The sequence below is a fragment of the Microtus oregoni genome, unplaced genomic scaffold (genome assembly GCF_018167655.1).
Source record: "Microtus oregoni isolate MIOR12 unplaced genomic scaffold, Mior012 000024F_ref0000369, whole genome shotgun sequence".
NCBI classification, from domain to species: Eukaryota; Metazoa; Chordata; class Mammalia; order Rodentia; family Cricetidae; genus Microtus; species Microtus oregoni.
In genome coordinates, this window is record NW_024543083.1 from 1,934,027 (window position 1) to 1,959,057 (window position 25,031).

The 25,031-nt window shown below is 47.4% G+C and overlaps 1 protein-coding gene across 1 annotated transcript; it reads left to right on the forward strand.

Annotated features, from left to right (window-relative positions):
* Positions 1 to 1,024: 1,024 nt before the first annotated feature.
* Dctn6 (dynactin subunit 6) lies at positions 1,025 to 20,457 on the forward strand. Its single transcript, XM_041673824.1, has 7 exons — positions 1,025 to 1,141; positions 7,319 to 7,383; positions 14,739 to 14,844; positions 16,041 to 16,129; positions 17,351 to 17,398; positions 18,302 to 18,444; positions 20,026 to 20,457. Exons 1-7 carry the CDS (start codon positions 1,116 to 1,118, stop codon positions 20,122 to 20,124), a joined length of 576 nt encoding a protein of 191 aa, XP_041529758.1. The 5' UTR covers positions 1,025 to 1,115; the 3' UTR covers positions 20,125 to 20,457.
* Positions 20,458 to 25,031: the final 4,574 nt, after the last annotated feature.

The window sequence follows — 25,031 nt, forward strand, 5'->3', positions numbered from 1 at the left end:
TATGGCAGGAGCAATACACAATTCTGACTAAACAAAAATGACCTTAATATTTGTGAGCCCCCTGGGCTGGGATTATGGGTGTGTTCTGCCATGCTCAGTTCCTTGTGACTCTGGGGAATGAACTCAGGGCTTCATGCAGGCTAGACAAACACTGTTACCAACTAAGCCAAACCCCTGGCCCCCATTAAAGCATTTCTTGGTGTGATTCAAGCCCATTGTCTTTAAATTTAAATTATCTTTAGGAAACAAATTCTCCCAGGTAATCTGGGTGGGCCTGATTCAATCAACTGAAGCTCTTCTGGGCAGCACCAATGTTTGGAGTTGGGGGGGGGGCTCACTTTTGGTGAGCAACTTAGACATCCAAATGTAAAGTCCCAGCTTGATGTACAGGTTTTGATCTTGCACAGCAGGTCCTGAAGAAACCAACTACTTACAAAACTGTCATGATTCATATCTTCTGCTGATTGTTTCTCAGAATGAATCCTGACTACGTCATCTGGGACTTGAAGAATTAGAACAGTAGTTCTTGACCTGTGGGTTACAACCCCTTTGGGAGGTCGAATGACGGGTCGCCTAAAGACCATCGGAAAACACAGATATTTACCCTATGATTCCTAACAGTAGCAAAATTACAGGTATGAAGTAGCAAAGAAAATAATTATATGGTTGGGGGTCACCACGACATGAGGAACTGTATTAAAGGGTCCTAGCGTTAGACACACACACACACACTCAAAAGAAATTTTGACGAGAAAAGCCCTGGCTAAGGCGTGAGGAGGAGGCTTGGGAACGGGAATCTAGACACTAAAGGTGGAGCGAGCTAACGATAAGGGACAGGGCATCCGGGGTTAGATCAGACTTGGAGTAAACACTGCCAAGTGAAGAACGACTTCCCGGGAGAAAAGCCCGCAGGAGCTGCGGGTGGATTTCATCTGCTGGAGTGTAACAAGCCAAGTCCACTCGGGCCGAAAGCAAACCATCCGCGGTGCGCAAGCGCGAGCCGGTCTCTCAGGCCCCGCCCCACCAGCCGAGCCAGGCTCTGCAATCGGATGTAGAGATCATCGCTCTAGCCAGGCAACAGGGTCGATCTCGGCTCATCCTGAGTTCCGGGTCTGATGATGGCGGAGAAAACTCAAAAGAGGTGCGTGTGCTGCTCGGCTGGCTGGAGCCTGCTCTCGCTCTCCGAAAGGGCGGAACCTGTTTCTGGTCGCACTTAGGGGGAGTGAGGGGGATTGAGACGGTGTTTAGGTGGATGGTTTCCAGAATCCTACACTTGGCGATCGCAGGGGGCGGGGGCGGGGAGGGTTTGTTCCTGGACCCCCCCCACACACACACCAACAAACAGACCCCCACACAACACACAGACACCCAGTCCACCCCAGCACGCCTGTGTAGACTCTCTGTGCGACCGAGACGCCGCCCAGCGGTGGCGGCTCCATCGGCCCTGCCTCTTATCGGGAAGAGGGAAGGGCCTGGAAGATGTCACTGGCACAATCACCCTCTCTCTACCCTGCAACTGAGAGCCCGGGGCTGGGAGCTATGGCCGCTTCTCTTAGGGTCTTCACTGATGGGGCTGTCTGTCTTTGGGAAGAGACTGCGTGGATGACTAAGAAGCATAGAGAACCATTTGCAACAGCAGCGGTGTTGAGCACCCTCTGTGTCAGACATTTTTGTAATTTTCTAACTCTTTTTCCCCCCTCTTTTGAGATAGTTTGCAGTATATAGCACTGGCTTTTTTTTTTTTTTTAATTTTCTATGTATACCAGGCAGGCCTTGAACTCACAGGGATTCATTTGCCTCTGCCTCTTTTTTGCTGTGACGTCTTGAACCATTAGGCCTAGATTCATTTGTTTCTTTGTTTGTTTTTTTTTATTTTTTTATTTTTTTTAAAGTATTTATTTATTTATTATGTATATAATATTCTGTCTGTGTGTATGCCTGCTGGCCAGAAGAGGGCACCAGACCTCATTACAGATGGTTGTTAGCCACCATGTGGTTGCTGGGAACTGAACTCAGGACCTTTGGAAGAGCAGGCAATGCTCTTAACCTCTGAGCCATCTCTCCAGCCCTCTTTGTTTGTTTTTAAAGTTATGTGTGTGCGCATGGGAATACAGGTGTCCCTAAGGCCAGAAGAGGGCAAGGGCTCCCCCTGGAGCTGGAGTTACAGGAGGTTGTGAGCTGTCTCCCGTGGATGCTGAGAGCCGAACTCTGGTCCTCTGGAAGAGCAGCAGTTGCTCTTTACTCCTGAGCCATCTCTCCAGCTCTTGTACTGACTTAACAAAACCTGTTTGCCAGGCGATGGTAGCGCACGCTTTAATCCCAGCACTCAGGAGGCAAAGGCAGGCGGATCTCTGTGAGTTCAAGGCCAGCCTGGTCTACAGAGCTAGTTCCAGGACAGGCTCCAAAGCCACAGAGAAACCCTGTCTCGAAAAAAAAAAAAAAGCCTGTGTTGCACCCAGTGCTGTAAACTAAACTCTGTAAGTTTTTCTTCTATTTGTGCCAGCTCCCTGTCCCCCTTTTCATGAGCTGAAGAGAAACAGATCTGCTCTGAGTGTCGCTTGCACTACAGTATACACTCACACAGCCTTCAGAGAGTGGGGGGGCTGTTTTGTCGTTTGCTAGGTCTGAGCCCCACCTTCCAGCTGCCTGCTTCCCACTGTGTCCCACCACCCATTACAAGGTGCAGCGGACCCGTGGGGAGACGTTGGTAACAGTGTTTACTACTAAATGCAGTTGATCTAGTAATAAATGTATTAATTAATGTTCTGCCTCCCTGGGAAGTGTGTTGATGGACATGAACAATACTTGGGGTTTCTCTTTAGGGCCTTAAGCAGGACGTACTTTGGAATCTCTTCTACCTTTAGCTGCTCATAACGCTTCCTTTGTGAGTGGGAGTGAGCATTATTATTTATTTGAAGGAGGCGAGTTGTGACAGGAAGTTAGAGGTAAAATTGGAGCTTACGGAAGCTAGGCAAGGGGTCAAATAACCTTAATACCAACTCTCGGGAGGCAGGGGCAGGATCTCTGAGTTTGAAGCCAGCCTGGTCTACATAGCAAGTTCCAGGCCAATCAGGGCTTCATGGTGAAACTGGGTGGAGGGTTTACTATAATGAGTCTTTCTCTGTCCTGCCCTCCAGCTTCCAAACCATGAATGACATGGAGACTTATAATTATTAAAGCTGATAGCTTAGGCTTGTTTCTAACTAGCTCTTATAACTGAAATGAACCCATTTCTATTCATTTACTTCCTGCCTTGTACCTTTCCTTTGTAATGCCCATGTTACAAGTTCTGTCTCTGCTCATCTCCGCCTTCTTCCCAGTGTCCTCTCTGCCCTGAAAATCCTGCCTAGCTATTGGCCACACAGCTTTTTATAAGCCGGTCCAAGTGACAAATCTTCACAGTGAGCAAGAAGATTATTCCACAACATGTTACAGGTTAGCTTATTTGAGCAGAGCTTTAACCTGTGCTGTATTTTAACACCAAAACCACTTTAAACGAAAAAGCATCTAATATATGACACTTGAAAGTGATGAGCTGGGCTGGGCTGGGCAGTGTGGTGGCCCACGCCTTTAATCCCGACACTCAGGAGGCAGAGGCAGGTGAATTTGCAGGTCTGGGCTTGAGGCCAGCCTCGTCTACACAGTGAGTTTCCGTGCTGCCAGAGCTCCACTAAGAGACCCTGTCTCAAAAACACAAACAATAACAACAAAAAACCCACAAACTAAGTAGTAAATAAATAACAGTGGGCCCGTCACAGAGAGCCATCCAGTTACCACAGGACTAAGATCTGCAGGCACGGGGGCTTCTGGGCAACTCTCGCTGACAGCAGAGAATACCCTTGAGAGAACAGTGGTGCCCCAGGAATGGGTTTGCTTCCAGAAAGTTCTGGTATGCATTTCCGTTTGATCATCTTTAAAAATACTAGGGTTAATGGCCCGATTACTTTTTGCCACCTGGGAAGAGGGAGTCTTAGTTGAGGTACTACCCAGATCAGGATGGTCCGCTCAGTGTCCTGATGGATGATTGGTATGGGAGGCTCTGTCCACTGGGGGGCAGTACCGCCTGCGTCAGCCAGGCCTGGGCTGTGTAAGAAACTAGCAAGACAACCAGAGAGCAGCCTCGCACCTGGACTCTGCTCACACCCCCAGCCTGAATCCCTGCCCTGACTTCCTCGATGAACTGGGTCCAGGAAGTGTAAAGCAAACACACTCTTTCCTTCCCAGGATGCATTTGGTCATGGTCTTTCTCCCAGCAACAGAAAAGCGAGCTAGGACAGGTAGAACGCGTGGTTTCTCTTCTCAAGCCCGATAGGAAACTTACCTTCTGATGATTTCAGCACCTGCAGTGCTTCGACTGTTGGACTTACCAGGTCCTCACCTGGGAATCATGAAACTCCGGGCCTAAGAGGGTTTCCAGGGTTAGTGGCTTACAGAAGTATTACCTCCGCCACTGGGAATAAGACGAAGAGGCACAGTCTCCTGAGGCCTGTTTAATAGTGATCAGCCCCGGAAGCCAGAGCTAGGTCTTGGCAGAGTATCCAAAAGCACCAGCAAGTTCTGTAGAAATTGTCTTCAAATTAGACTAAAATTTAGTCTTTAGTCAGTTTGTACTATAGTTTTTATTATTTGGTAGGTAGCTTTAAAACTTGCATTTGTCGAGCTGGAGAGGTGGCTCAGTGGTTAAGAGTGCTGACTGTTCTTCCTGGGGTCCCGAGTTCGCGTCCCAGCAAGCACATGGTAGCTCACAACCATCTAAAATGAGATCTGGTGCCCTCTGCTGGCCAACCAGCATATATGCAGGCAGAGCACTGTATACATAAAAAATAAATAAAAGATAAAACTTTTATTTCCTGTTGGAAATTAATAGAAATATTTGCTAATTTTACCTTTCTGACCTGTTGCTTTGCTGCCTATTAAACAGAATGCACACCACCACCACCCGTTTACAGAAACAATGGCACATTGCATCCTGCCAGCGTGCTTCTGCCTGCCCGTGCCTTTTTCCGCTTTCCCTCTTCCTTTTCTTTCTCTCTCTTCCCTTCCTCCCTCCCTCCCTTCCTCCCTTCCTGTCTCCCCTCTTTTCTTGCGCTGCGTAGCTCAGGCTGGCCCATGAATTTACGATCAATCCTCCTGTCTTGTTCTCCCCACTGCTGGGATTATGTGCGTGTCCTACCGTGTCCAAATCTTCATATGAGGAATTGCTCTTTTTGACCACTGCTTATTAGTCCAAATCATAACTTCTTAGCCAGCCCCTTCTGATGGACATCTCGGGAGCAGGGTTAGGTTCTTGTTTAGACACAGCGCCGATCTTAAATTCAAAGAAAAGATCCAAAGCTGTTTTCTTAAGCATGTGAGTTTGGCCTACAGGACTATGTGTGCATTGAGAAGCTTGTAATATATGAAGCCCTGTAAACATTGATTTTCCAATTTTTCTATGAATTTTTAAAATCTTTTTCTTAACTACAGAGTCAGCATACCTTCATTAAAGAATTTTTATTATTATTTTTTGGTAGTTTGACCCCATCCCCTGTAGGCCCCTGTGTTTGAATGCTTGGTCCCCAGTTGGTCGTGCACTTAGGAAGGTTTGGGGGGCGTGACCTTGTGGGAGGATTTTTTTTTTTAACTCTTTAGGGACCCACCGCCCAGCGCACAGGGAGACTTATTCTTACCTATGAATGCCGAGCCTTAGAAACAAAATTGACTTGTTTCTAGCCAGCTTTTCTAACTTAAGTTATCCCATTTCTCTTTAACTACGTTTTGCCTCTGGGCTTTTTACCTCTCTTTGTTCTGGGTATCTTTCTTTCCTTCTTACTCAGCGGTTGGCTGTGTGTCTGTCTGTCCCTGGTGTCCTCCTCTCCTTGTCTCGCTCCTCCCTCTTCCCTAGATTTCTCCTCTTATTTATTCTCTCTGCCCACCAGCCCCACCTATGTCTCTCCCCTGCTCAGCTATTGCTCGTTCAGCTCATTATTAGGTCAGTCTGGAGTTTTAGGCAGGTAAAGTAACACAGCTCTACAGAGTTAAACAAATGCAACATAAAAGAATGCAGCACATCTTTGCGTCATGAAAGAAATGTTCTGCAGCATAAACAGATGTAACACACCTTAAACCAATCTTCCACAACAACTGGACGGCTTTGAGAGTTCAAAGGTTCTTGACATTTCTTGACACTGAGTGCTTGCACGTGTTCACTCTGTCTGTCTCTGTGTACTGAGGTGCACACTTGGTTCCAGGTGTGATGTCTCGGCTTCTAGTTTTGCTGCCACTTGCTGCCCTCCCCCACTGTGATGGACTCCTTCGTTTCTTTCTTTTTTTTCTTTTCTTTTGTTTTTTTGCTTTTAAAGACAGGGTTTCTCTGTGTAGCCCTGACAATCCTGGAACTCACTCTGTAGACCAGGCAGGCCTCGAATTCAGAGATTAAAGTGCTGGGATTAAAAGGGTGCACCAGCCCTGCCCAGCAGATTTATTTATTTTTATGTTATGTGCATTGGTGTTTTGCCTGTATGTGTTTTGCCCTGGGATTGGAGTTACAGACAGTTGTGAGCTACCATGTGGGTGCTGGGAATTGAACACAGGTCCTCAAGAGGAGCAGCCTGTACTCTTAGTCACTGAGCCATCTCTTCAGCCCCCACCCCCATCCCATGATGAACTCTTTTTTTAAAATATTTATTTATTTATTTACTTATTTATTTATTATGTATACAATATTCTGTCTGTATGCCTGAAGGCCAGAAGAGGGCACCAGACCTCATTACAGAAGGTTGTGAGCCACCATGTGGTTGCTGGGAATTGAACTCAGGACCTTTGGAAGAGCAGGCAATGCTCTTAACCACGGAGCCATTCATGATGAACTCTTATCCCTCTGGAATCTTAAGCCAAAACAAATTTTTTCTACCAATAATTTCTCTGGTCAAGGTGTTTCTACAACAGAAAAGTAATCGTACACATATGTACATACATTTATCTATTTATTGGGGTTGTTTACATGTTTGGGGCTACACACATGCAATCGTGTGCATGTGGTGCTCAGAGGACAACTTATGGGGAGTTGGTTTTCTCCTGTCACCATGTGGGACCTAGGGATTGAACTCAGGTCATCAGGCTTGGCGGTAAGTTCCTTAATTAGCTCCTTACCCCACGAGCCATCTTGTCGGCCCCAGCACACTTTCCATAACAATACATTTTGAAATTTAATGTTCCAAGAATTGAACCCAGGTCACCAGGCTGGCTCAGCCATGCTTCATCAGTGGCGCTGTCTCACCAGCCCGCGACAGTTACACCTTACTGAGGAAGAGTGTCACCTATCTCTTTCTCCCTGCAGTGTGAAGATTGCTCCTGGAGCCGTTGTGTGTGTGGAAAGTGAAATTAGAGGAGATGTGACCATAGGTAAGAATTATTCGTGTTGATTCTCTAGACAGGATGCTGTGAGGGTGATGCTTTAGTGCTCCATGCTGTGTGATCGATCGACTCTAGTGCTCCATGCCGTGTGATCAACTTTAGTGCTCCATGCTGTGTGACCGATCGACTTTAGTGCTCCATGCTGTGTAATCGATCGACTCTAGTGCTCCATGCCGTGTGATCGACTTTAGTGCTCCATGCTGTGTGATCGATTGACTCTAGTGCTCCATGCCGTGTGATCGACTTTAGTGCTCCATGCTGTGTGACCGATGGACTTTAGTGCTCCATGCTGTGTGACCGATGGACTTTAGTGCTCCATGCCGTGTGACCGATCGACTTTAGTGCTCCATGCCGTGTGATCGACTTTAGTGCTCCATGCTGTGTGACCAATTGACTTTATTGCTCCATGCTGTGTGACCGATGGACTTTAGTGCTCCATGCCGTGGGATCGACTTTAGTGCTCCATGCTGTGTGACCAATTGACTTTAGTGCTCCATGCCGTGTGATCGATAGACTTTAGTGCACCATGCTGTGTGATCAATTGACTTTAGTGCTCCATGCTGTGTGATCGACTTTAGTGCTCCATGCTCTGTGACCGATGGACTTTAGTGCTCCAGGCTGTGTGACCGATGGACTTTAGTGCTCCATGCTGTGTGACCGATGGACTTTAGTGCTCCATGCTGTGTGACCGATGGACTTTAGTGCTCCAGGCTGTGTGACCGATGGACTTTAGTGCTCCATGCTGTGTGACCGATGGACTTTAGTGCTCCATGCTGTGTGACCGATGGACTTTAGTGCTCCACGCTGTGTGATCGATCGACTTTAGTGCTCCATGCCGTGTGATCGACTTTAGTGCTCCATGCTGTGTGATCCATCGACTTTAGTGCTCCATGCCGTGTGATCGACTTTAGTGCTCCATGCCGTGTGATCGATCGACTCTAGTGCTCCATTCTGTGTGATCAATCGACTCTAGTGCTCCATGCCGTGTGATCAATCGACTCTAGTGCTCCATGCCGTGTGATCAATCGACTCTAGTGCTCCATGCTGTGTGATCAATCGACTCTAGTGCTCCATGCCGTGTGATCGACTTTAGTGCTCCATGCTGTGTGATCAATTGACTTTAGTGCTCCATGCCGTGTGATTGACTCTAGTGCTCCATGCCGTGTGATTGACTCTAGTGCTCCATGCCGTGTGATTGACTCTAGTGCTCCACCTTTACTTCCTGTCTTCCATGTTTGTTTCACTGGAGCCTGCAATTTCTTTTACTTCTATTAAGTGTTTAGTACTTACAAAACGATACGGTGTGATGGGGGCCATGTTAGAATTTCTGTGGGAAATAGCAGTGAGTCAGTGTGGCTCAGACACTGCTTGACTTGAGAGAGAGCTGTTGTTTACCTGACATGTGCCAGCACTGCCTGCCCTGGAGCGACAGCCGTGAGCCAAACAAAGAACTTGCCTGTGTGGGGTTTGTACTCTAACACCCTGGAGTCCGTAGACCCGGGACAGCCTGCCATTCCAGTGCTGGGGTTCCTCGGATGCATTCCTCAGCCTCTGTTTTTCAAGATAGGGTTTCTCTGTGTAGTCTTGGCTGTCCTGGAACTCTGTGGACCAGGCTGGCCTCAAACTCACAGAGATGTGTCTGCCTCTGCCTCCTGAGTGCTGGGCTCAAAGCGTGTGCCACCACTGCCCAGCAAACAGTTCTGTTATTAAAGCAAGGGAAGGATGCAAGAGAGGGATGTCGTGATGTAGTTCTACAGTGTCGTCTCCCACAGCTTATCTCATATTTGTTATATTTCTTTTTTGAAAGATTTTTATTATTTATTATTATGTACATACAGTGTTCTGTCTGCATATATGCCTGCAGGCCAGAAGAGGGCACCAGATCTCATTACAGATGGTTATGAACCACCATGTGGGTGCTGGGAATTGAACTCAGGACCTCTGGAAGAGCAGTCAGTGCTCTTAACCTCTGAGCCATCTCTCCAGCCCTGTTTTGAATGTTTCTTATCTTTCCTCCACCCTGTACTCAAGCCTTGTGTTTTTGGTTGTGTATATAAATGAGGATGTTTTTCCCAGAGTTTGTGCTTAGATAACCATTTCTATCGTTACATTATCTCTAGTCTTTTGGCAGCTAGTCATTTTTTTGAAATAACACCTCTGATTCAAACCTTCCTGAGAGACGACACAGTTATAAAGTTTAATCAGAGCGGAGTTATCTGGCTCCAGCTCTCCCACCAGGTCTTGGTTTTCCTTTTCAAGCTTTTTGGTTTTTGCTCGGGTTGCTGGCTTAATTGATGTATCCTTCCTGCTGTGCTGTGGAGATGGCAGTTTGGGCACTTGATAGACTGCTTACAGACAGCTCAGGAGCAGTCACAGAACTGTGTTCAGGTGATCCATGCCGGCCGCTCCGTGTTGGACTGTCCTTTTTCACATGTTGACTAGTTTAAAGAGGGCAGGTGTGTCTTTTGCCCTGTTTAAAGTCATTGGAACCTTAAATCAGACCTGCGGTTTTCTAGAGATTTAGTTATCTGTGTGGATGTCAGAGTTCCCTACAGCACATTGTCTGGAAATGAGCAGGGAAGGGGGGGCTCTTATGCCAGAGGTAGAGAGAGAGAGGCTCTGGCTTAAGGCTCTGAGGAAGCACACCCCCCCTTGGAGGGTGCTTAGACCTAAGAGTCCTGCTAATTTTCATAGCTTCAAGCCTGGTTTTCATTAGACCTCTAAAATTATTTTTCTGTAAATCCTCCTGTGAGAGCTGACTAGCATGTGAGGAGAGTCCTGGCCCGCAGGCTTGTGCCAGTGAACTCCCACTGTGGGCATGAGGGGGCCGACTGGGCACAGTGGGAAACTGTCCCCGGTGGAGCCAGCGCACTCAGACCCAAGCCTCCTTGCTGGAGTCTTTTTCAGTTTGCAGAGCAGTTGTCACGGGGGTTGTTTAATTTTCAAAAGAAAGATGGTGGGTTTATTTTAAAAACCACTTATTGACATATGAGAGCGTACCCAGAGATGGCTGCCGCCGGTGGCAAAGGTGAAGAGCGCCCTTTACCAAATGAGGGAAAAGGAGATGTGGTGCAGGAATGTCTTCCTGGCCGTGCTCCGGAAGCCCGGCCAGCCGTTTAGAAAAATAATTCATCCGCCAGTTAAGGCAGCTCCGACTCCAGACACATTTGTCCAAACAAGGAGATAAGCCAAAGGGCCTTTCGGCACACTCAGTAGGAAAACACACAAGCTGCCCTGCCAGGAGCAGCGCCAAGAAGGTCCGCACCGGAGTTAGATGGGGAAAGGGATTCTGCGTGGTGACAGTTTAGTTTTTTGTTTGTTTGTTTGTTTGTCTTTTAAAACATTTTAACTTCAAGACCCTTAAACATGGCTCTAAATCAGACCCAGTCTAGGTAAAAGTTTTCATGAACTGGAAAACCCAGAGAACAGCATACAGCCGGTTCTGCCCGAACTGCCTCCGCTCTGCAGCCGCAATCGTGAAACTGCAGACAGCTGTGCCTCCTTCCCGTTCTCCAGACCACACTCTTAGCTGTCACCTGTGCCAGCCACGCTCTGATCAGTTATCGCTGCCCCCGACATTTGTTTTCATCGCTCAATTCAAAGCAGATTGGTTTACCTCAGGCTCTTCCAGCCCTGTGCCGCAACCTGCAGTTGGGCCGTGACACCAGCTGGTGGCAGTAGTGTCAAAATCAACCGCCTAACCTAAGCTGTATCCGCGTTAGCTCCTCGGGAAAGTCCCTGAGATTTATAACCAGGTGCTTTCCAGTTACGTGTTGTTAACTAATGATTAACAAATAATAATGGCGATGGTGGCGCACGCCTTTAATCCCAGCACTCGGGAGGCAGAGGCAGAGGCAGGTGGATCTCTGTGAGTTCCAGACGAGCCTGGTCTACAGAGCTAGTTCCAGGACAGGCTCCAAAGCCACAGAGAAACCCTGTCTCGAAAAAAAAAAAAAAGAAAAAAAAAAATATATATATATATATATATTGACGATAATAAAACACCAGTTTAAACTGCTCTGACGCCAGACAGTGGTGGCCCATGCCTTTAATCTCAGCACTCGGGGAGGGGAGACAGAGGCAGGCAGATCTCTGAATTCAAGGTCAGCTTGGTCTTCACAAAGTGTTTCAGGCCAGCCAGGACTACCCTGCTTCAAAAAAAAAAAAACTCATCCTGATTTGGTTTTGTTATATAATAGCTTCATTTTATTTTGCTTGTTTGGCTTTGGGTTTTTTTGAGCCTGTCTCACGCAGTCTAGGCTGGCCTGTCACCTAAGTGTCAGGATTACAGTGCCACCATGCCAGGCTGTACTGTGTATGGGAGGGTGTCGAGTGTGTGTTTGAATGCCGGGAACATCAGGACGACCTCAGGTGTCACAGGCACCCACCTTTCACGCTGTAGAACCCGACCGAGCTCTCAGTTCTGTGTCGTGTGTTTTTTGAAAGAAAAAACAGTGCCATTTATTTCCAAAGGTATACATTGGAGGCGTGTTAAAAAGGAGAGAACACATGTCCCCATCGGCCCCTCATCTTCATAACCAGGAGGCCTGGCACCTCCGGCTGCTTAGCCAGCACTCACCGGAGCTCTCCTGAGCTAACAGCCGTTCCCATGATGCCTGCGTAAAGGAGAAAAGCAGGCCTAACTTAACCATTTTGTTTATTCTTCAGAAGTTCTTAGCACTTGTGGCAAATGGTGGACTTCCCATTGTGAACGTTTGTTTGTTGGTGTGGGCAAGCGTGTGGAGGTCAGACGACAGCCCCAGGAATCATTCTAGCGTGTGGGCTTCAGGGACAGAATGCAGGTCACTAGCCTGGCGGCAGTGTCTTTACTTGGGCCACTGTGTCAGCCCCTGAATGCCACCTTAGGAACTGTAGGTCGGGACCTGTGATACCCCCTTTCAAACACTGTTTCTAGTATACAGCCGCATTTCCACCCAGTAGGTTGGCTGTTAAGGATCTCATCCTTTTGTAGACGTGAAAGTGGGCCCTCAGAGTGCAGGCTCATAGCAGGAGTGACAGAGCCCAGTGATGGAGCCTACTACAAGTTACAAAGAGCCTACAATAGACTGCGGCCCTATATTTTGAATATTTTGAAGCAAAATAGAAATCCATATTGAGGGAGCTATAGCTCTCTATTGGCTTGTGCCACTGGACGATTTAGAACTTGTTATTTCGGAAGAATCCAGTATTTGTGATCGCACTGTTGAGCACCTGGAGACTGTACAAATCTGAGCGGCCATTGCTAGGAATGAGTCGGTGGGTGGTATTGTATTAACGGAATGTGGGATGTTTTGTAGCCGTGGAAAGAAGCATTTGAATACTTTCCTCCACGTTTTATTTCTTTTTAAACTCGTTAGTGATTTTGTATGTACTGGTATTTGCAGGTCTCAAGCGTATGTGCAATGTATGTACATGTACAGATACACATGAGGGGAAAAGGCACGTGGTCGACTTGGGAATCTTCCCAGGGATCTCAGCAACCCCATCTTCTCTCCTGAATCGCAGGCTTTATTTGGGAATTTAGTAGTGAAGGTGTCACGGGACTATCAAGACTACTTATGCTATTTCTTACTGCGTGCTGTGGGGCTCTGAGGCCTGCTTTGGACCCCCACCCTCTTTATCAATTCCCCTTAGTTCTTCGTCTTAGGAAAAAGATGAGGTGCGCTGAGGTCCCTTCCAGATCTCACCAGGAAGGCCTCCAGGAAGGTTTGGGAGCTGGTGCACTAAGTATTCCCAGTTTCCAAGAGAAGCTCAAAGGGACAAAGGGACAAAATAGTTTGTGTTCATTCTGTGTGTGTGAGAGAGACAGAGACAGAGACAGAGGAAAGAGAGAGATTTGGTGCTGGGAACCTACCCAGGGCCTTGCCCTACCCACATTGCTCACCAGCTGAGCTGCACTCCTGGCCGGTCATATGTTAATTTTTGTTGCCCTGTGACATACAACATTGTGTCTTACCTTTTATAAGCCGATAGTAACTTTTTATCTAAAAGTTAACGGTTTATACCACAAAGCCCTGGGAAGTGTCACCTCTGCCCCCTTGATCCTTCTGTCCACCTTTCTTTGTGAGTGAGTTACTGTTTGTTTCCAAATAGAAATGGCCTCAGAGTATAGTCCAGCGCTCAGGCTCAGGAGGTTGGGCAGAGTCCAGGCCAGCCTGGGTTGCAGAGTGGAGCCTGCCTTAAGAGACAGAACAAAACAGGGAAGAAAAACAGCTTCGATGCTGAGATAAGGGTGGGTGGGTGTGGGCCTGAAGTTAGAAATGCTTTCTTATCAGTGGTTTCTCCGTTACCAGTGTACTAGGCCTGAGGGCAGGTGTGTATCTGTGTGTGTGTGTGTGTGTGTGTGTGTGTGTGTGTGTATGTGTATGCCTGTCTGTGTGTGTGTGTGTGTCTGTATGTGTGTGTGTATATGCGTGTATGCCTGTCTGTGTGTGTGTGTGTCTGTGTGTGTGTGTCTGTGTGTGTGTGTGTTTATGCGTGTATGCCTGTCTGTGTGTGTGGTGTGTGTATGTGGGGGGGGGGTGCGGGTGTGTCTGTGCCCACTCACTTCCACACAGTTCTCCAAGGGCGCCCTACTTGTGCCCTTAGATTGAGACTGGAGTTGTCTCAGGTCTCCCGACCTCAGTGTGGCTGGCCCAGCACTCATCTCTAGCTCCTCCTCTTCTGTCCGGTCACAGCCTGCCGGCTTCCAGCAACACGCTTGTGCTCAGATAACACAGAACTAGGCTGAAGATAACACAGACCGTGGACAGAATGTTGTTGTTGTTGCTGTTGAGATGGGGTTTCCCTGCGCACCCTTGCCTGTCCTGGAACTAGCCCTGTAGGCCAGGCTGGGAGCTCAGAGATCGCAGGTGTGCACTTACAGCTCAGAGATCGCAGGTGTGCACCACCAGTGGCCAGCCAGAGACAGATCTAAATCACGTGGTTAAAGATGGAAGTTCTGTGTTATAAGCAGGGCCTGGCCTGTCTGAAGAAAAGATGGGAATTAGTTTTAGCAGCGCCATGAGCCACAGTGTCTTCAGTGTCCCAGCATCTGGCCCTTCCCACAGTCCTGCTGGACTGCTGCCCTCGTCCCCCGCATGTCCTGCAGAGGCCACCGAAGGCTGGAGGCTGGACTGTCTGCCCCGCTGCATGTGCCCTTCCGCTCACTTTGGCTCTAGATCTGGCATTGCCCGCTGCTGATAACAGTCGGAGATGGCACTGGTAAGGTACCTAGCATGGTGCCTGGCGCAGACTTAGAGAATGCTCCTCCCAGCAGCCTCACCCAGCTCCATCACCTCCCACCCTCCCCCTGGAAGCAGCGCCTACACCCACAATTTCTTCTCACCTGCCCCCTTTCACAGGCCCTAGGACGGTGATCCACCCCAAAGCACGAATTATTGCCGAGGCCGGGCCCATAATTATCGGCGAAGGTAACCTAATAGAAGAGCAGGCCCTCATCATAAACGCGTAAGGCTCGCAGGTGCTCCCACCTGAGCGCCCGGGGGGGGGGGGGGGGGGGTGGTGGTGGAGGGGGGGGCGTTTTCCAACATGGCTGCACGGGAGCCTCTCACAGCTTTAGCTCAGAAATGCAACCGTCAGAGCTAGAGGGGGTGGTTAAGGCTTGCGAGGAACCCTGGAAAAAAACAAAACAAAACCCAGACCAGAAAAAAAAAACTGCCCAAGGTGAGAAACCAGAGCGGCCACCCTGGGTCTGGCAGTCTCCCAGCGTGACACTTTTTTATCCGTCATCAAACCCGCAGTGGTTTCTTCCTGATCCATCCAGTATCCTCTGTTGTGCCTGCCATGCTGAAGACATTTTTGGTTGGCTCTCTTTTGATGTCCCTATGTGAATTTAACTCTTTTCCCATGTTCCACATGGGTGACACCCAGACTTACATTCACACAGTGTGGGATCCTTGTAGCGATTCGTAAACTTTCAAGATAAAAACGTGGTGTTAGACGATGTGTAATCTCTGTGAGCTGGGCTGCAGCACCCAGTCTGTTTTCAAGAGTGGGCATAAATTTTTCTAGATAAAATTTTGGCAAGAAATTCATGCTTTTACCTAATTTGTTGCAGCCATGTATGGAATTTGCGTGGGAAAATGTTTGGCTGTGATAAAAAGACTGATTTGTCTGACACTTACACAGGACATGTGGGCGTTTCTTACGGTGTGAGGCCCTCCCCCCCATATTAATACCCTTTATTTGGCGGTGAGTCTGCCGTTGGATAAAGCCATACTCCTACAGCAGAGTTTCTGTTCCACGTACTTCACTAAGTACCCATCTCACAAAGTCATTGCTTCATGTGGGGGACTGTTTCCATTTCACAGTTTAAATGGGGGGCACAGGGCTGCTCTGTAGCCCTGGCTGTTCCGGAACTCGCTTTATACACCAGGCTGTTCTGGAGCTCACAGAGACCCACTTCCCCGTGCCTTCCAAGTGCTGGGATTAAAGGTGTAGCACCCTCTTCTGAGGTGGTTTTTCTGTCTGTGACGTCTTACATTTCTGTACTGTACACCTCAGAACCCAGCCTTCTAGATAAACACAGCTGTGGATTTGAAGTTTGATGCAGGTAAAATTGGGACAGTTGCTCCAGATTCTGAAAGGGTGGCAGCTGTTTACTGTGTGACTGGTCTCTAATGATCTGTCTGTTCTTTTTTCAGTCATCCAGATAATATCATCCCAGACACTGAAGACCCAGACCCCAAGCCAATGATCATTGGCACCAACAATGTGTTTGAAGTTGGCTGTCGTATCCTTTGCTGTAATCTGCCACACGTCATTCCAGATGATTCTGTTGCTCAGATCCCTCCCCACGTAGAAACTGACATAATTATCTATCACACACTAAAATATGTATAGACTAGGCCATCAAGACTTTAAACAGCATATCCATTTGTGGTATGTTAAGAAATCCTCTCGGGGCGGAGAGATGGCTTAAGAGCATTGACTGCTCTTCCAGAGGACCTGGGTTCAATTCCCAGCACCCCCTTGGTAGCTCACAACTGTCTGTAACTCCAGTTCTAGGGAACCTGACACCCTCACACAGATAGTACATGCAGGCAAAACACTAGTTCACATAAAATAAAAATAAATCATTAAAAATTTTAAAAAAGAATTCTTTCCTTGGAAAGGGGCGAGTGAGGGGGACAGAGTGGTGGAGATGGATCTGCCTTTCTGGGATGGGGCTGTGTGTAGGACACACGGCTACCATGTGCTTCATCCCTGTTACCACAGGAAACACGTCCCTCAGGAAGGTAAATATTGACCCTGACACGCACACGCTCGCGCACACGCACGGATTTAACACTTTGATGGTTTTTTTTTTTTTTTGGTTTTTCAAGACAGGGTTTCTCTGTGGCTTTGGAGCCTGTCCTGGAACTAGCTCTGTAGACCAAGCTGGTCTCGAACTCACAGAGATCCGCCTGCCTCTGCCTCCCGAGTGCTAGGATTAAACGCGTGCGCCACCACCGCCCAGCGGATTTAACACTTTGAAAGTCATTGACAAGGACTGCTCGTTAGACACCGAGAAGCTAATTCTAGCTCCTGTCTGAAGTAAGAGCTGGCACACTGGCTCAGCGGGTCAGAACACTTGCCCCCAAGCCCGACCACCTGAGTTTAGTCCCCGGTTCCACAAAGTGAGGGAGAGAACTGACTCCCTCAGTTTGTCCCTGATCTAAACGCATAGACCTGGCACTCATACGTGCCCAGGCACAAATATTCACATATATGCAGTAAATAAGTAAATGTAGTAAATAAGTAAATGTAATCAAATATTTAAGGCTTATGGGTCATTTCTTTATACCTGGGGATATTTGTGTTTGGGAATCACTGCTGTGCTGTAGATTGGCCCTAAGCAGAGAATTCTGGCAAGACTGAGTCTGTGCAGCCTTCCTCACGCCTCTGTCCTCAGTACACTGTGAGGACATTCTGCATTCATGGGAAAAGGTGTTTACTTAATTCAGGCTCACAGATTCCCAAGCCATGAAAATGGGAGACAATAATGTCATTGAATCAAAAGGTAAGCTGTGTCCTGAGTTTTATTTTCAGAATAATTGCCGCCTTTCTCTTTGCTGTGTCCGGGGAAACGACCTAAGTACAAGCAAGGTGGAACGCTTGGGTCGGAGCAGAGTCACTGGCACTTTAATTCTTTGCCTCAAAGGACCCTAACCTAGTTACGTGGTCATCTGATAACGTGGTTATAACTGCATTAAGTTGAAAGGCCAGCTGTGTACGCTGGATTAAGGTTCCACTGAAAGACCCGAGATGGGCTTTTGCTAAAGGTGTTGGCTGTGCTGTAGTTGATGAGCATTCTTGCAGAATAAAGAGACAAATGGCAGTTTCGCCAGGAATTGCCTTCTTTAATTTCAGACCTGCTTTACTCTAGCCAGTCAGAGACAAGCGGCATTTACTTACCAAAATTAGAGCCAGGCAGGGGATTATGTGAGGTCCCCAACCCTGGTGGGAACCAGCTCCCACAGCTCGCCCCGAGGCTCAGAGAGAACACTGCCTCAGCTTTCTTGACCCTGACTGACATGAACGAGAATGCCGCTTCTCGGAAATAGCGAAAGTGCCCTTAACACTCACCTGCTCAGCGGTAACGGCCGTTCTGCTGTATTTCTGAGGGTCAGACATGTGCTCAGCACTGTATGCTCATCGCCTGTCGATCCTTAAAGGAGCAGAGAAGGAGGGTAGACTCCCTGCTCCAGGATCTACACTGACGTGCCCAGCACCCCACAGCCTGCGGGCAGGGACTCTAATAAACCCACCTGCCCTCACACCCTGCCTGCTTCTGTGCTGTCTGCCTTCTCCATACCTAGGCGTTGCCTTTCAGTTTCTTCCTACTGTTTGTGGGAAAGAGTAAACAGTGAGAAATGTCAGAACTCACTTGCTGTCTTAAGCTGTAATTCCATCTTCATCACAGCGTACGTGGGCAGAAACGTAATCTTGACCAGTGGTTGCATCATCGGGGCCTGCTGCAATCTAAACACTTTCGAAGTCATCCCTGAGAACACGGTGATCTACGGTGCAGACTGCCTGCGAAGGGTGCAGACGGAGCGGCCACAGGTACTAGGACCTCTCGCTAATGAAGGAGTTCATCCAGGGCCACTAACTTTCCCAGAGTCCGTGTGATTGCCTCAGTGGGCACCAGATGATCAGGGGTTGGGGGCGGGACTCTGGTTTGATTAGCACACAAGGCCCTGGGCTCCATTCCCAAAGGCAAATGAATAAAACATTAGAGAAACAGTCCCCAAATTTGGATTTATTTGCAATTCAATCAGGATCTTTAGATTAACATCAAATGTATAGAAAGTTTGTGTGGTGGGGAGGATCGGGAATTGTTATTTTGATGCACCACTGACCCTCACACCAAAATATTAATTCACGGATAATCACTTCCAAAATACAAATCTTCAAGATGAGGAATGACCCTACTATGGCAGGCTGGGTTCCCAAGTTAGTTTATGAAAGTACCGTGACTGGATCATAAACACAGCTTATGAATAAAGGAAGTATGTCTAGATATTTCCCAGGCTTACAAGAAATCCTCCCCTCCTAATAACCCAGATGGAGAGTAATGCTAGACTAGGAGATGAAAGGCTTAGGCCTTTGGGCGTCCCGTAGGCACAGACGTGCAGGCTGCAATTGTAAACCCGTTTCTTGGCATGCTCAGTATAGATTTCTTGAGCTTCCCTTTCCTCCCCCCAAAGAAAATATTTTCAAGACATTTGATACTTGACCTTTCTTAACCATATTTTTAATCATAAATTAAAACCAGTTCTTTCTAGATGATTCCACTTTTCCATTCTCAGAGTTTCATATAGCCCCTGCCAGTCTGGAACTTACTGCCAAGGATGACCTTGAACTTCTGTCCTTCTGACTCCAACTCCCTAGAGCTGGGATTACTGGCATGCACCACTGTGCCTGATTTATGCAGTGCTGAGAAGCAAACCGAGGGTTTTTACATGCTAAGCGTCGAGCTACTGACTTCCTCACCCCCGTGGGTCACTCTTCCTTTGTAGTCTTGGCATTATTATTAATACTATTATTATTATTATTATTATTAGCTGGTATTCCATAGGCTAAAGGGGAAATTAAGTTTTTTTAATTATCTTTTTGTGTAATAGCAAAAGTGACTAAAGGAGGAGAGATAAAGCTAGAATTGGAGGAATTAGTGACATGAACGGGAACATCAGAAGTCTAGTTGTAGGTGTGGTCTCCGGAGTGTCACCAGTAGTAACATAATGACCGTTTATTAGGACAGGTTCCTCAGACTCTGACCCGGTCTCTAGGGTGGAACCCCTGCTTTTCCCGCATGTGAGCTGACAGTCGGAAGATGGCCAGTGCTGGTCCATGCAGAGAGGAGCTCAGCTGAGGGCATCACAGGCTGTGTGGGAAGCACTCTTAATGTTTAGAAGCCAAATAAAAATGTATAGACAGAAATTCAAAAAGGTGTTCCTGTATGTTTTTATATGGTAAAGTCTTGGGCTGTATGTCTTAAGACATGACCATTAGAGATTTAAGACAGCAAACGGGCGGGTAAAGAAAAATCAGTCAATGAAATCATGTTGAACTCCACAACTCATAGCATTTCTACCTGGTGGTGTGTACTGTGCCTCTGCCATCTTCATCTTCTCCTCTTTTCAGCCCCAGACACTGCAGCTGGACTTCTTGATGAAAATCCTGCCCAATTACCACCACCTAAAGAAGACAATGAAGGGAGGCTCAACTCCAGTTAAGAATTAAGAGGTGGTCCAGATGGCGATCCGTCTCTGCTGGCTTTTGAAAACACCCAGTACTTTACGTCCTGGTGACTTTATGTTGGACACTTGAGTTAAGGAGAGAGGTGGGCCCCGTTGTAACTTATGTGGACTGAATTGTTTATCTAATTTATGTGGACTGTATTGTTTCCCTATCCTTGTTCTGGTCATTTATAGACTCGGTTTTTCTTTTGTGATACAAATATTAGCCATGCATTTATTCTGTAAAAGACTGCCCATGATGACATGTCATGTTATGTGTTTATATTCTAATGTAACCATAATAACTAAATAAAGGTTTAGCTACTTGCATTAATCTTCCAAATTGCTGCCTCAATTTTTATTTATTTATTTTATTTTATTTCATTTTATTTTTTTTTTTTTGGTTTTTCGAGACAGGGTTTCTCTGTAGCTTTGGTGCCGGTCCCAGAACTAGCTCTTGTAGACCAGGCTGGCCTCGAACTCACAGAGATCCGCCTGCCTCTGCCTCCCAAGTGCTGGGATTAAAGGTGTGTGCCACCACCGCCCGGCCTCAATTTTTATTATTAATATTTATGATACATCAAAGCTGAGATTCTTTCCTTTACGTCTTGTATATTTATAGCTGTTTAGAAAATGGAGGTGAGGGACTGGAGAGATGGCTCAGTGATTAAGAGCACAGGCTGCTCTTCCAGAGGACCTGGGTTTGATTCCCAGCACCCACATGGTGGTTCACAACCATCTGTAACTCCAGGTCCAGGGCATCTGATAGCCTCTTCTGACCTCTGAGGGTACCAGGCATGCAAGTGGGACACATACATATTTGTAAGCAAAACACACACACATAAAAAGTGACTAAGTCTAAGAAAATCATAATACGTGTGAGGGCTGGGAGGTGGCCCAGTGTGTGAAAGCTGCAGGCACGTGCCACCAAGTCTCGCGCAGTAGGAGAGAAGTGACTCCCGCAAGCTGTCCTCTGACCTCCACACGTGCTCCATGGCACAAGCACGCATGTACATACCCACGGATGCTCACGCAGAGCGGTAAAGACGTAAGTTATATTGACGTAGTACTCGTCACTATTAAGTGTGTATAATGTTGCTTATCTACTCACACGGAGGGCGAAAACCTAAGGACCGCAGACTGAACCAAAGGCCTCGTGTGTTAAGCCACACGTACTACAGCCCCTCATATCTTAGTGACCCAGTACAGTAGTACATACAATCACTAGAAAGTAATTTTCGGCTTGCGAATGACAGTAATACAAAATACTAAAGTACAAGGTCAATGCCTGGTGGCGGCGCACACCTTTAATCCCAGCACTCAGGTGGCAGAGACAGACAGATCTCTGTGAGTTTGAGGCCAGCCTGGTCTACAGAGCAAGGTCCAGGACAGCCAGGGTTACACAGAGAAATCCTTTCTCAAAATAAAATAAAAAATAATACTAAGAAGGTAAAATACTAAGATAGTATCTTGAGGGAGGCAGAGGCAGGCGGATCTCTGTGAGTTCGAGACCAGCCTGGTCTACAGAGCTAGTTCCAGGACAGGCTCCAAAGCCACAGAGAAACCCTGTCTCAAAAAACCAAAAAAAAAAAAAAAAAAAAAAGATAGTATCTTGATACTTAATTTTCATATGAATAGGACCTAGAACTGAGTTTTTACATTCTGAAACTGGTGAGATTTGATTTTGGCAAGAATCCATGACTTGGGCTGGAGCACTCAGCTGTAGTGGACTGAACAGGGCCTTGGGCACAAGAAGACATGGCTCTGGTGCCCTGTTTATAGTAACTGTCCCTTTTCAACACCTCACGGTGAAGTCAGAATTCTGTTGGTCATGGAAATTCAGTAGAACATGAGAAATTACAGAGCTGAGCCGGGGCTGGTGGTACAGCCTGTAACCTCAGCTGTCCCAGAGACTGAGCAGACGAAGGAATGTTCAAGGACTCCCTGGGCCACGTTGTGAGTTCTAGGCCAGCCTGGTTAACTTAGCAAGACCTTGTCTCAAAGAGTAAAACCAGAAGCTGGAACTAGGAGGTATGGTGTGGGAAGTTCTTCTGTCTATGTGTTGCTTTTATTGGTTAATAAATAAATCTGTTTTGGCCAGTGGCTTAGCAGAATAGAGCTAAGCGGGAAAACTACACTGAATGCTAGGAGAAAAAAGGCAGAGTCAGGAGGTGCCATGTGGTCGCCAGAGGGGAAAGACAAGAGCTGTCAGTTGGAACCTTGCTGGTAGATCACAAACCTCATGGTAAAATATAAAATAATGGAAATGGGTTAATTCTAGATGTAAGAGCTAGCTAGCGATACACTTAAGGGATTGGCCAAGCAGTGACTTAAATAATATAGTTTTCTGTGTGATTATTTCAGGAGTGTGGGCTGCTGGGAAATGAGCAAGCAGCCTCCTCCAACAGAGGTAGAATTATCGCTTCACGTGTGAAGTGCAGGTTTCCATCCCCAATGCCTTTTTAAAATGCTACCTGTGAAACACTACACCGGCTCTAAATGCTCTTGGAGAGGTTAAGCTGTGACACAGAATGGCTACTGCAAAGTGTAGTTAGCAGCAGTAAGAGCAAATGCTGCCTAAGGGATTGGCAATAAGACCCCCGAGAGTTCAGTTTAATGAGTCCACAGATAGTAAGGGCTGGGGTGTAGCATGCCCAAGGCCCTAGGCTCCGTCAGGCTCTGGGGGAAATGTGCCGAAATAACCCTGGGCATTTCTCAAGCACTCTGTAGGTTATGCAGGAATAGTAATGTGTTTGAGGGCAGAAAATGTAAACAAAAATAATCTACCGAAATAGATGCTGGAGAAACTGAGCGTGATGGTATCCCTGAAGGGAGGCCTGGGTTCCAGGAGCTCCAAGCCATTCTGTAACTAGAGTTCTCGCATTTCAGAAGAACATACCTCAAATGTAGTTCCCCCCCCCTTTTTTTTAAGCATTAACTGCAGGCTTGACTGGACCACCGTCTAGTTTCAGGCGCAGCTGTGACCTCCATTCCAGGCAAAGAAGGAGCCCAGGACGGGACCAGAATCCCGCTTGCATGTAAAATCTTCTGAAGAGCTCTCTGGCTTATATGTTTTTCTTGTGTGAATTTAGTTTCTGTGGATTTTGCCCTTGAGCCTTTAAGTGTCCTAGTCTCTGAATTTTCTAGTTAAATAATATTTGACCCTTCAAGATGAAGAACCAAAGCTCAGACGTTCTGCTGCTCTTTCACCTCTGTTGCTAGGCTACCAGCCTTCCTGTGGCATGCTCCCACTGACCCTGAGTCTTCACACCTAGCCTAGACGGTAAACTCCGTGGTAGACCAGTGGAACCTGGCTGTGGTAGCCACCATGCAGGGAAGAAAGAGACTGTCCCTTTCCCTGCTCCTTGATGCAGTTGGCGCTAGCTCCTAAGTCGGGGCTGGATTTCATCAGTTGCAGCATCAGGTCTAGAAAATGTACATCATACGTACACTGCACCAGTTGCCTGAGCTGTGTGGCAAATTGCCCCCAAACAGTAGCTTCAAACACGTACATGTTGTTACAGCCCAGGCCCAGTTTCGGCAGTGCCAGAGTCCAGGTGGCTCGGCCGGGTTTGGTTTCAGTCAGCAGCCACAGCTACCATGGTCAGAAGGCGCGTGGGGCTGTAAGGAACTGCTTCAGGAGGGCGTGGTCATGGTTGTCAATGGGGAGCCTCAGTTGTTACCACATAGGATCACTCGCGTGTCCTCATGACACGCTGGCTGGCTTCCTTTAAAACTGTCTGATCTAGAATCTCCCTGGCAATGTCCGCATTGGAGGAAAGATGACTTTGGGAGGCAGCTGCTTGTTACCTGTCATGGCCCCCGACACAGTCAAGACTTTCCCTCTTAACGACCATCCTGAAGCCCTATCGTAGGCTGTTTTCTAATAGAAAGTGTGCAGGGTTTTCCCAAATACCAACTAGGTGTGTCTTGACTCAGTTTTCTCTGACACTGGGCCCAGACCCTACAGACTGGAGACTGTCTCTATTACATTTGCTAGCTGCAAGTGGACAAAACTGTCCATTCTGCTGCCCAGTGAAGTAGAAAGACAGGGTTCCTGTGTTCACCTCTCTGGGTTTAATAATTATCTAAAAAGACTCGTGGGACTCAGGAGAGCATGCTGGCCAGTTTTACGTCAACTTGGCATAAGCTAGAGTCATCTGAAAGGAAGGAGCGTCAATCAAAAAGATGTCTCCATATGATCCTGTTGTAAGGCATTTTTTAAAATTAGTGGTTGATGAGAGAGGACCCAGCCCATGGTGGGTGATGCCATACCTGTGCTGGTGGTCCTAGCTTCTATAAGAAAGGCTAAAGCAAGCCGGTAAGCAGAACCTCTCCACGGCCTCCACAACAGCTCCTCCCTCCCAGGCTCCTGTCCTGTTCGAGTTGCTATCCTGGTTTCAGTAATGGACTATGGTGTGGAAGTGTAAGCCAAATAAATCCTTTCCTCCCCAAGTTGCTTTAGGTCATGATGTTTCATCATAGCCACAGAAACCCTAACTGGAACAAGAGTTACACTCACTGTTACAGACCCACTGTGGAGGGTACAACTTAGGGCAGAGGGAGGATGTGAGCAGGGTAAGAAGTGGAGTGGGGATGGCATGGGGCTTCATTTCCTTGGGGGTACCATTCTCCCTGCATGGCAGTGTGTTGCTGACTAGCAGTTCAGCCAATGTCACCGTAGGGGTTTTTAATCCACTCTCTGGAATTTGTGGGGTGGAGGTGGAGCATCACCTGGTCTCAGCACCCATGGGATGGTAAGTTCCAGAAGTTTGTGGAAGTCAACACCAGGAACCGAGACAAAGACCAAATATTTTTATCTTACCATTTAGAAATGCCCCTAAATATAACATAGATCTCATTAGGCATTAGGCTTAACAGGAATTATTATTAACAAAAGCCTTGAAGGGT

What these genes read in the sequence shown, in the direction of transcription:
- Dctn6 (XM_041673824.1), top strand. Translation starts at nt 1,116, where the DNA reads ATGATGGCGGAGAAAACTCAAAAGAG. An exon ending in TAGAGGAGATGTGACCATAG is followed by an intron (nt 7,384 to 14,738) that starts GTAAGAATTATT and finishes CCCCTTTCACAG; the next exon opens with GCCCTAGGACGGTGATCCAC. An exon ending in TGTGTTTGAAGTTGGCTGTC is followed by an intron (nt 16,130 to 17,350) that starts GTATCCTTTGCT and finishes TCAGGCTCACAG; the next exon opens with ATTCCCAAGCCATGAAAATG.